The following is a 13,449-nucleotide window of genomic DNA, read 5'->3' as shown; positions in this document are numbered from 1 at the left end:
TTTTTTTTTCAAAGGAATTGTATAAAATAAAACGTATGTTTAAAATATTTTTTTTTTTAAGTTTAAAAATACAGTATTCTTAAAATTCATAAAATAATTTAGTTATATAATTTAGTGTAATTTAGCAATTAATTTTTAAATATGTGTTATAATACTTAGAGTCAATATATGAATTTAATTTTGTGCAACAAGTAATATATTTTACACAATATATAGACAGCACTACAGTAGATATAATCACCGATGTAATCATCATATGCTATGCCCAGCACATTTGATGATAAAAAATACGATAGCATGTTTTTTAATTATATTACTGCTAAAAAAGTAATAGGATATAGTTTTAAAACATTTTTTTTTCAAAAATGAGTTTTGTCATTTTATTTATACCTATGTATTTAATTTGAAATACATTGTAGTAAAATATAGAGCGTACCTATATGTTTTATAAAAAAGAATCGATAATCTTATATTTGTATAATATACCTGAGAAATATAAAATGTATATTTTACGAGGCACCCGTCATGCACTCCCATATCTGTGTCCTTCTTAGCTTTTCAGGTGGAAATTAACAGTAAACTTTATAGATACTACTTAGTACTTACCATGCATATAATTATGATGAAAAAATATGTCATTGAGTTTTTATGAAAATATTTTTTCGGACCAAAATTTCTGTCAAAAGATCGTATAATGGATTTGTTACACCTTTAAAAATATATTCTGACATAAACTTTTACCTCCGTGTTTACCTGACTATAAAATTCTATAGATTGGTTTGAAAATACAGAAAAGTTGGTTTGTTGATTGTAATTTATTAGTCATAGTTGATCACTAGACATGGGATTATAGTTATAAAACGTTATACAAATAGCATGCATAAAGTGAAACCACTTTAAATTAATATTACACTATACAAATTTACTTAAAATGTATTATAATTTATAATTGGCAAATAGTAAAGCATATTATTTTAAACTTCGATATTATAGATTTATCTTTTGATATAATATAATATTTTGTTATGCCATTGTGAAAATTACTGTGACAAACTCATTGATGACTTCGAACTTTGAAATTTCTAAAATAAACATAAAACGTAATATAAAACTGTCACGTTGTACGATACTGGTGGTGGTTTGGCCCTGATGTGTTTTTCAGTGATTATAATAATTACGTGATACACTCAATATATTATGTCTCTTTATGGTAAATCAGACTGAACATCACAGTGCAATAACCAGTGAGAACCAAAATATAACCTACTATAATACGCTATGTAATATTATGGTTATCAATGAATAACCGGTGGTACATTTTCCTAGCTACCAAACTTCAGCAGGTTTCCAATTGTTTTTTACACGATAGTATGTATTATGGATATACTTACTTTATATATTTTGTTTTCATTAATATTAACTCTCACATGACTAAGACTCTATAGTTAGTATCACAGATAAGCCGCAGGCCTGCAGTTCACGTAGTAATATTAAAATATACAAGCTCACTTGTACATTTAATTTACATAACTTATTTGTATTCTTCATTCTATGCTCAGTGACGTACGCGTTTCATAGTTATGATATATAATAAGTTACATTACATTATACAGCGACTTGGTATCAATAACTGACGCAGACATTGAATTATTAATTAATTTCATTATAACCCTAACACCTTTGGGTAATCTCGGATTTCCGGGGTCGTGTAGAAATAAATAATCAGATCATTTTGTCGCACGCATTCTGTGTAGTGATGAAGGGCTTTCGCTTCATGTTAAGTACACACGAGATCATTCATATTTTTATTTTGGGTTTGCACTCTCTACTAATTATTCATATTGTGCGATCAAAGTAACTTATGAAAACGGCATATTTGTAAAATATTGAATACAATTTTTTTTAGAATTCGATTCTGATTTAAACAATTGCTTTGAAGTGTTTAACTTACGCTTTAAAGCTACTTGGTGGGAAGATTTATCTGTATGTTCTGATAACTGAGACTTTTTAATGCGTGGTTTATTCTTGTAGTCTAGATCTTATTGCATTTTTTCTATCGGTAGTAATATGCAAGAAGATCTAGTCTACAATAATGCTACTAAAATACTATGTCTTTGAAATGTGAATATCTAATTTCCTGTGTACTATATGATTACATTCCTTTATGTCCTTTATATTATCCATCCTTGTACCTAAATATTATTAATCTCGTAAATGCAATTTAAAATACCTACAATAAAATGATAATTTATCATTTCGTTTTCATCATATCCTTGAGACGATTTAATATGAAAAATTATTAGTCTGCATTATTATTTATAATATAATAATAATAATAATAGTTAATTACAAATAGTTTTGAACAAAAATAAAAACATCAGTACTATATATTATTATGTCTGTAATTTTATTAGCTTAAAAGTAACTCTAATATTGTGCAGGGGATACAATTAAAACGCTTCGATTTACTATCCCTAGTTATTACTTATTAGGTACTTGATTTTTTTGATTTCTTTATGGCTATATACACGGTGATCCATTTAAGATGGTATACTAATTATATCAAAAAGTATTAACTCTTTTTGAATTTTTTAGATTTATACTTTTATAAAACTGAATAATATTAAAAAAATTTTCCCCGTATTATATTAATTGGTGAAAACACTATCATCTTCTGATTTTCAAATAGGAACATATAATATGATAGAAAGGTCATAAATTGATAAAACCATTTTATTTATAAATATTAGCATTTAAATTTTTATTTTGACTTATTTTGCTTGTGAGATACAGCTCCTCAAGGTTTGGTGGTGTAAAGAGGTGTCGATTATACTATTTATTCATTTTTAAATACTATGAGCTATCAGTGGTGAATTCGATACCATTCAATCCAAGGTAACAATTAATAAGTGGTAACTATATTGTACTTTGAACATAAATAATTTATTAGCCTATCGACTAATTAGACATACCGAATAACGACGAATAGTTAGTAGAAAACTGGTTATTTGGATTAACTGTATATTTGTAGTACTACTGACTAAAACACCTCCTTAAATCAACAAACTTTAAGAAACTGTAGCTCACATACTGAAAAGCGGAAAATAAAAATTTTTAAAGCGAAAATTCACAAAAACAAATAGTTTTATCAAATTATGACCTTTTTACTATATAAGCCCATTTGAAAATCAAAATTTGATAGTGGTTTCACCGATAAATATAATAGTGAAAAAATTTAAATATGATACAGTCACAGAAAAGCAAAATCTAAAACTTTAAAAAAAAATTCAAAAAAGTTAAAACCTTTTGAAATAATTAGTGTTCCCTCTTAAATTAATCACCCTATATGTATATTATATCCTGGATAACACGTTATTATTTATGTGTTTGTGGTGTGATAAAATAATTTTAGTTTCATAGGTCGATTTATAATTAAAGAAAGTTTAACTGTTTTTATTCGCTTTAAAATTTTAAAATTCATGACACAGATAACTTGGCGTTTTCTATAAATATTGAAGTAGGTTTAAATTATAGTCCAACGTATACATTTATTAATACTACTTTTAGGTCCGAAATCCAATTTCGTTTGGTTCAAGTGAAATACACTAGTCTGGTGTTATTACTACGATATCTTAGTGTAAGATATTAGGTAGATATTATACATTACTTATATTCAGGTCAAATCCAGAACCATACAAATGGATGGATGGATTATTGTTTTTTTTTTTTATGAATTCATTTATTTCTTAACTTGTATCAAGTGATTGAAAATTGTTTATATTTTGTCTATTAATAGTATTAAGATAAATAGTTAGACTTGTTATATGAAAATTAACTTCCCAAATGTTTCACGAAATAATATATTTTCCGATGTTTCTGAAGGTAAAAAATGGGGGAATGGATATAAATTATTAAATCTAAGAAACGGTGCGATATTATAAGGAATAATATTGAGCGGAGCAGATACTTGGGTAGGTTAGGTCAAATCCATCAACAACGTTGTACGGAATTTAGCAAGACGTAACATGTACATAAATAAGTACACCACAATATATAGTTATTATTATTAAATGTATGACTATCTGAGTGTCAAGGGTAATCGTTGTTAGATGGAATATTTCGGAGGAGTATCTTTTTGTACATAATTTTATGTGTAATAGTATAAAATAATGCTGTATATAATTAAAACACCGTTCATATCGTGTGAGTTTCGCTCGATGAAAGAAACCGTTTTCTAGTCTCGCATTTGTCAAACTAAAAATATATATTATTCATATAGAATATGATGGGAAACTCCAGCGGACTGCAAACATTAAATCATTATTATGATATGTTACCTATATCCAGTGAATTCCGTTTAATGCGATCACCGGCCAATAGTATAATGCTTCGTGAAATCAAAAAAGGAAAACCACTTTATGTTTAACTGCTTAGGCCCCAGCCCACCATATACCTTTTTTAATGAAATAATCTTAAGGCCATCTGACAAAAATAATGGCACTCCATATCAATAGTTATATTTTAAAAATGCAATTTGCACAAGAATTTATAATTTTAATTTGCAGCATGTATAGGTTATTTTTATACTTAAAATGAAAATTCAGTCATTCACTATTTGGTATTAAGACATATTTTGTTAAACGAATTATATTTTACGTTTTACCCTCGTCAACAATTTTCTAAAATTGAAAAATTTTTTTCGACACAAATTCAGTGTTTACATGTCCACATGCCACCAAAATATATTCCTTAAATAGGTGCCTAATAAAGTATTTTAAAATACAACACCCATAGTCTTTAATTCTAAGCCTAAGTATTTAAGTATTTATAAAATCGGAATTTATAAATGTATCAGTATTTATGTAAATACGTAATATATGAATAAAATGGATGTGAACGAAATTGATAAATCCCGCTGTATATATACTAATATATAGGTACAAACATCATAAATAATACCAGGTGATGACATATATTTATAAATACTAGAACTAGCGCAGAACTTTTAGCAGCTTTATCGGAAATCTTCGACCATAGCCTCATTTTCAGGTACCACCGATCACAACTGAATACAGAATTTTCAAAGGTTAGATTATCTTTAATTAATGCCAATTATAATATAATAATGTTGATAACTATATTATATAAAAATATGAGAACTTCCAATAATTCCCATAATATAACTTGGATACCAATGGCTAATGGCCAATGCCATTGTCAGTTTTTATTTAATAAAACAAATAAAACAATAATATATAATTCTTCTTTATATGTGGGTATACGTATTTTATTTTATTTAATATAATTAACGGTATATTATTATTATATACCTAATACCTATATTGTATTATTGCCGTTACGTCGGTGCTGATTAATTAAATATAGAGTGGTGTCGCATTATGTATTGTTACAGTTATACACTTTTAACTGGTGGTAATAATTAACCAGTAATTGCGTTTGCACACCAAGTGTGTAAAAAAAAAACAAGTTATTTGCGCTAGTCTGCAGATAGGGGGATGAGCGCTGTTTTGAACGTAATATATTCGATTTACATAGTATATTGTATTTCTATTTTGATGTTGTAAAGTTAAAACATTTTTTAAAAATGTCATTTTGATATATAGGGAAGAATGTCACAGGGATTGGTTGCGGTTGAGGAAAACGCCGCTGTTCGGATGCATATGCCCGCAGAATCAAGTCAAAAAACGATGCGATCGAATTTTTTCACTGATAAATGAAAACCCGTGCATCAGTGAGTATTATACATTTTTTTTGTATCGATTGTTTGATAGTATCTATCTTAATTATTACTTTAAGATCTAATCTTAAACAATTATGACTAAGAGAGCTGAATATAACGCCAAACGATAAAACCCATTCTCAGATTAATCTAATGGACTATTGATGCGTTAAGTCCCGTAGCTTAGTGTAACTGCTGAAGTTCAATCAAGGATGGGGGTTATTTAAATACTTAATTATTTTATTACATATAACCTATAGCATTGATTCAAACATCACCAATAAAAAATTCCACAGACTTGAATCCATCCATCACCCCCCCCCTCCCTCAACTATGCTACTAAATCCATCAATTTTATTACTGATAATTTCTGAAATAAAATACATATACATTGGAACACATCACAGTTAGGGCTTAAGTCACTTGAATATAGCAGAAGGACAAGTCCGAGAGAGGTGTTACTAGTTAATATAACTTCAATATCATCAACCGACCATTATACATAAATTCACCATCAATCCGCAGGCATGTGGTATTCTATAATGGGTTTAATGTAATGCAATTTTTGGTTGGTAATGCATTTTTAGAAGTTTTTGAAGATAGGATGTTATGTTCAACTATTTATTATTCCATTTGACAAAGAAAAAACAATATTATATACAGCAGACACCGACATGAAGGCTCTTGAAAGAGAACCATTTTTAAGGGGTTGGGTTTAGATAATATCTCATATTCATCGTGAGTGATGTGTGACTGTGTGCGACTGTGTGCATAGTGACTGATCATTAGTGTGGGTGCGTTCCCTGAACGTTTTATGTTATTAAAGATAAATTACGGATAAGATTCTCGAAAATCCGTAACGTACATACTCGCAGTCACACCTCACTATATGCATATTGCGATCAAAAAAGTTTCAAGACGAAAAGTGAGGAAGAAAAATTCACCTAATACAAAAAACTCGATTTTAATTATGAAAACATATTTGAACTCTATATTCTCTTTTCTAGATTGTGTAGGAAATGAATTTCCAATCTGTTTTATTGTTTAATTAGAGTAGTACCAATTTTTTTTTTCAAAATTCACCTTTACTTTAATATAACTAAAAAAAAATTGTTATCCTATATATTCTAGAAAAAAGAGAATTCAAATATTTTTTCAACATTATGATTGACCTTCTGGAAGTATATATATTTTTTCTACTTATATTGGTGTAAATTCACCAAAAAACGACGAAATAACGACCCGCTGCCAATATCTTTAACATGCTGTGAAAGAAGATAACACAATGTTGCAAACAAACTATTTGCCTTTTTAGTTATTTTTATATTTATTTTGTTATATTTGATGAAGATATTATTATTAATACTATGCAAATATTTACAATTAGTTTAGATTGAATTGGGTAATCAAATATATGTTTGTATAATATTATTTGAACTAAAATTACACAACTAGATGATATTTACTATCGCCGAATAAGAACATTTCCCTAAAGTGAAATAAGTTTTGCCCACAGGAGTGATAATAACGATAAGTGGAAACACCACTCAAGACCCTTGTTGCTCAGACTCTGAACTATAATATTGTTTATGAACTTTTCATTTCAATTTAACCGTAATTAAAAAGTTTTTTTATTTAGCAGTTCATCTATTATGTTTTACTTAAATATAACAGTAAATTTGTTTTGAATAAAATCAACAAAAGCCATTTTCCCCAGTTTTGAGATTAAAATTGAATTTAATAAAAGTAACCTAACCTACAGTGACTCTTTATATATACTATATACCTAGTACTTACGTTTGCATTTCAATACATTAGATTGTACAAAACAGATTTGTAGGACAAAAAAACATCATCGTATATTTATATCGTATATTTAATACAACTTAAAAATATTTTCTAAAACTTATTTTTTCACTTACCGTAGTTTTGTAGTGGTTGTTTATTGGTACGCATAAGGTCTGAGTTAAGTATTTTATTTTCACATTTTGTCGATAAATTGCAGTACAAAAAAAAAAAAAAACCACTTCTAAATCCTATTAAATATCTAATCCACTGCATACGGTAGGTACCAAAAGTATATAAAGAAACTATAATAACCGACTGACAGTCAGTACGTACGCGCAAGCTTCTTCTTTTGTACAGCAGCTTTTCATCGATTATTTAATCACCGTAAACCCACCCTGCACTTCGAATTCAACGTCCCAACATTCAATATACATGTAACGGCGGGATTGGAAGGAGAATGTTGGTGCACAAAGCGATTTTCAATAAAAGCCGTCCACGGGATTGCCCAGTAAAAATAATTGCGATTGTGCAGCCTCACTTAAAGAAATTTACGATCCAAAAGGCCATTACCTCAGTGTACGTACGTGGACCCGTTGACGGGATGAAGTTGGTTTTTTTTTCAATACCATCCCTTACACATAGTTACATTATTGTTATTAAGTATATAAGAAAAACGTTTTAGCGTTTCTAATGGAATTGGTAACAGGTCAAGTCATCAGTTGTTAGACTTTTGAACACTTTGTTAACAACCAATAATCATTAATGAACGAAACAAATCTCAACTGGTAAAATCTAAACTGAACGTTTCGTACCCGGCGGAAAAAAAAATACAATGAATGAAAAAAAACATTCACCCGAACAATTTAAAACGGCATACAAAATCTGCTGCAATATATAGGTATAATATACATTTAAGTTTGTATCAACACTATAATATTTTGAGATGCAGTAATAGGTGGTTCTTTTAACATAAGCCAAATAATACCCACATGATATAAAAATTTAAAATACATTTATAAACATTCAAAAAGGTATAATATTTTGAATTTTTATGTGATTATCAGTACCAGTTTATTTTTAAGTTTAATACAAATATTTTAGTTAAATCCGTGTATTTAACAAATAGTGCCTGATTTATGATAAAATAAAATTATGAAATTATATTATATACGAGTATAGGTAATAAGAAAGTTACCAAAACCGAACTCTATTCTAAACTTTAAACGACTTGTTATGTACCATTTTGAATAAACCTAACATAATATCAATTGACGAAAAGATATATTATTTTTAAAACCCTTTTACGACTATTCACATTAAGCCGCACGATTTCATCATATCTAACGTGTGTCTTTTATGCATGCGATTCAGGTGATCAGATTTGAGATACAAATTTCGAGTTCTAAGTGTTTTGAATCACTACTATAATATTGCTTGGTCCTGATTTTCTAAAGTAGTCATCAACATTTTTTTTTACCTGCTGGTTGACTGACTTGACTATAGTATTGAGAACTTTTCTAGATAAATTGTATTTATACTTAATTTTATCTATGGAGAGAATAAATAGTGAGAAGATATCTAAATAATAATCGATGAAAACATTTCACTTAGCTTTCTAGATAATTGAATTGTATTTGATAATATATTTTTTTTTAATAATAGGTAAGCCTTGTCAAAAACAAAAGTAATATTATAATAACAAAAATCTAAAAATATGTATATTATACAGACAATTTCATTATTTTGTATCGGTGACGTTTGATACCCATAATGTACTAATGCGATTTGGTTTGAATTATTAGTATGAGTGGTTGAATATCAAACAAATAGATAATTGATTAGGTAATTATTAGTAAATACGAGTATTTAATACTAAATAGTAATAATTTACTCGATATAAATTTCACACACGGGAAATGGTACACTAACCAAACTTCGAAAAACGAAGAAAATAGCTACTCAGAAGTATAAAAATATTGTTGCTATCGACGAAATTAAATATACCTACTGGCTACGTTGATAATTGTGATCTGCAACCGTCAACTGACTATTGGCAGTCATAGCCGACACGGTGCAGTGGTAGCATAACGTAACTTAAATGTATCTTTTTGGGAAACAATAGTTTTTTCAAGAGTTATTATTTTTTTACATCATTTAGTGTGTTTTTTTCAATTGAAGCATTAGGTTGTAAACACATAATATTACATTTGATTTATTTGATATTTATTGATATGATAATATTTGTTTAATATTTTATATATATTTATATTGATATAATATTTAATATAAATATTTTGTTAAACGGAACAATTTTTATAATATAATATACAACTACAACCCACATTTAATATTCAAAATACAAATTATACAAAAAAAAAATTATTTATTTTAGTATCATTTAACGGAAATTCTAGTTACATTTTTATCTGGTATCATCATAAACTTTTAATTCACAACAATTTCAAAATTAACTGTTTGATGTCCTGTAGGTATAGTTCGAGTAGTACATCTAGGTGGTTTCTTATATTGATTCGGTGATGATGAGGATTATAGATGCAACATTTGGTTTAAATGAGTTAGTTCAACATCGTAGGTTTCGCATATAGGGTACATAGGGATGTCTATTTTCTTCCGTTGACATGAGAAAAATGTGTGTAAACCTGATGTAGCCTATGGGTAAATTATTTGATATAATTTCTTATTTCTTTTTTAAATTCGGGTTTTCTCATTAGGTGAAAGTTATTTTATTTTGTATCTTGATTCTTTATAATTGTGGCGATTTACTTAACATGTTGTTTATTAAACATTGTGAGATGATTTATTGATAAAATTGATTTTAATATTATTTGTGCCTATTTACTGTTTTCAACTATTGAAGCTTTTTATTTCATTTGATTTATTTGTGTCCTATAACTACTATTTACTTGTTTAATTTAAATGATTTTATTGTTTTATTTTGTATTTTCATTGAAAATATAATAACTCCTGGAATATAATAATTGAAGAAAGCTTTTGAGAGTTTTTTTCACGTCACTGTGTATTATATATTTTCTATATTTCTCTTTAACTATAGACTACAATAGCTAGTTCCTTTACTGGAAAAATCGAGCAGTTATCGGGGAGCTTATATATCAGTTAACTGTAGAATATTATTGAGATAAACCTATTTCATTGTCGGGGGATTAGTCTTTCCTGTGTAACTTTATAGTTTACTAGTTTTATACTATACTTTTGAAATAACATTCGAATATTTCAAGAGGTGTTGGTTGTTTGGTTAATAACTTATAGGGTTGCTTCATATAAACTAGTTTATGGAATCTGTGAAATGTGTTCTCTGGTTTTTATTAATTGATTTAGATTATTTATTGTATTTTCATCCATAAGCCGTTTTCAGTTCACTGTTTTTGGAAGGGTTAATTTTATTATTTAAACTTGCAGAATAATATAGCTTAGTGTCTTACATTATTATTTCTTGTATCAGCTTTCCATTTATGTTACAGTTTTCTTTTTTATCTCTGTGTTATCGACGACAACAAAATTACTGGTTTTAAGGACTGGCTAGATCCACCGCCTTAGTTACCTTGTACATACTGGTGTAGTCAGTGGGGTCATGTGAACACGCTCAGACTTCTTCTTCGTAATTTTCGTAGTTGCTGTCTGGCCCTTTCTTCTTCCTTCTTGATTGCCATTATTATTTTACAGCAAAGCCCCCGTCCATTTTGTTGAACAAAACTGACCGCATTCTGTTTTCTGGTGTTATTCTTAAGTTTACCTAAGCATCTAGTTGCCTTTTATATTGTAGCAGTCTAAATACCGTATGTTCTAAAATGCGACATCTTCGGACACGCAGCAATCAATGCAGCTCGGACCGTCCAGTCTGTAAGGTTTTGATGAGTTGAATGAAGTGAAGGTTATACATATCTTTACTAGCTATTATTGATACTGTCAGTCTGGCTTAAAGACTAAAGTTGTTCAGGGCACCAACTTGTATAGAAAAGCACTGTTGTTCAACCTAAGCTGGGTTATTGATGTATGTATTTTATTTACTGTTTTTTTTTTGTTTCTCTGCACAATATGTAGTGTGGTAATATTTTAAAAATGTTTAGTTATATTGAACTGGAGATATTATGTACAATTTCCGAGTGAGTTGACTACTGAGTGTAATCTCAAACATTCTCACAGATGTTTTATTGACTATATTTAGGATTTTTAGACTGATTTGTATATTACCTAATACCTAGTTTTAAGTTTTTTTGTTCCAATTCCACATTTTTATTTCTCTAGACAAAAATCAAAATATGTAATTTTTTAACACTCTTGGAGACTTGTTTATGGTTATTTGTAATTTAATTGGTACGATGAGGTTTTTATTGACTCTACAAAATATGTTGAGAATAAATATACGAGAATATATGACACCTGGTTGGTGATACACCATGGACTGCGATAAGAATTGATAAGGTTACTGAGAGGGCAAGAACCTTGGGGGGGGGGCATGTTATTGTATACATTCTTCTGATAGCTTGTTATTTGCATTGACTTTGAAGGAACGATTTTTAAGAAGTTTGTTACTATGTATTGAGTACATATCCTTCAGATAATATAGTATTAGGATATTAAATCATCACGTGAATTATATGCCATTAGTTTATTATACATTATCAAATTCTAATACAGTGCATGATTATACCATTTTTAGCAATACCTCGACATACACATACATGGGATTATAAAATATCAATGTTATTTATGACAATTTTAGATTTTAAAATATATAAACTTAAACCTTACGATTCTAAGTTTCGGTACACTAATGTTATTATATTACAATATATATTTCGTTAAGGTTTTTCTTTATATACTATTATGGGCAGTATTATAGATTTATTTCTATCTTCTTAAATTAAGATGCTTGGCCGACCGCCAGGGATCGAGAATCAACCATAAATTAGAACATATTTTAATGTTAGCCTGAATTCATTTGAACGCACCACCGCTATAATATTAATGTACATCCAGCGATGTAACCTTTGACATTACTCGTAGCTTAAACATTGGTGAGAGATCGTTCTCGCTTACATGACGTACTGCGTGCAACGTGCCCACCCTTAAATAAACAAATCAAATACGAGAGGGCTGCTCGCTTGTGCTCATAACAATGTTATTACTTACTATTATGTTATTTTTGTGCAGTGAGTGATTTCCTATATTTTATTATTATATTATTATATTATTATTATAACAATATAGTATGTAAAACAGACGTACAATTTCATTTATTTCAACCTCTGCGAATCTCGGTCGTTTCTACAAAATTTAAAGTCAGAACATTTTGAACTCGCTAATTTATAGTCTTTGTCTAAATTATATTACAATATAATATAATAATGTATACCTGTACTAACAACGTTAACACTATAACGTAGGCTTATCGCTTTGAGGGGTTTTTTCCTACTACCTTATACACTGCACGACAATAATAATGCATGGTACCCTCCTACCACCTAGGTACATTATTATGTACATACAATATGGCTAATGCTCAAGAAAATGGCCTGTAACTTAGGTAATCCTACATAATAACACACCACGTCACCACTCAAATGTTTCGCTGTATGACCTATATTGCAATATATAACAATAATATAATTATAAGATATAGATTATATTATTATATACCTACGTCCCATACAACATAATACGTTTATACTATTGAAATGATTTAAGTTTTCAGTTGTCTCAAAATGTTATTTTATGCAATAATGTATACTGAACGTTCCGTATTATGCATTATGAAATGTATAGAATAACATAAACTCTTGAAATTCCATTAGAGAATAATATTATTAATTATTATTCATAAATTGTTCACATACTTACGCTATCTTCGTTGGGGATCGGTGTCTGATTTTTGAATAATA

At 28.5% G+C, this 13,449-nt stretch overlaps 1 protein-coding gene across 1 annotated transcript in view; it reads left to right on the top strand.

Annotated features, from left to right (window-relative positions):
• Positions 1–13,449, top strand: part of LOC111029340 — a 190,385-nt gene that overhangs the window by 117,960 nt on the left and 58,976 nt on the right. Inside the window, exon 5 of the mRNA XM_022308306.1 lies at positions 5,625–5,752. Coding sequence (XP_022163998.1) covers positions 5,625–5,752 — 128 coding nt within the window. The remainder of the gene's footprint in view (positions 1–5,624; positions 5,753–13,449) is intronic.

Source organism: Myzus persicae, unplaced genomic scaffold (assembly GCF_001856785.1).
Source record: "Myzus persicae strain clone G006 unplaced genomic scaffold, MPER_G0061.0, whole genome shotgun sequence".
Taxonomy (NCBI): domain Eukaryota; kingdom Metazoa; phylum Arthropoda; class Insecta; order Hemiptera; family Aphididae; genus Myzus; species Myzus persicae.
The sequence above is the reverse complement of the archived record's forward strand: the minus strand, read 5'-3'. Positions and strand labels throughout refer to the sequence as shown.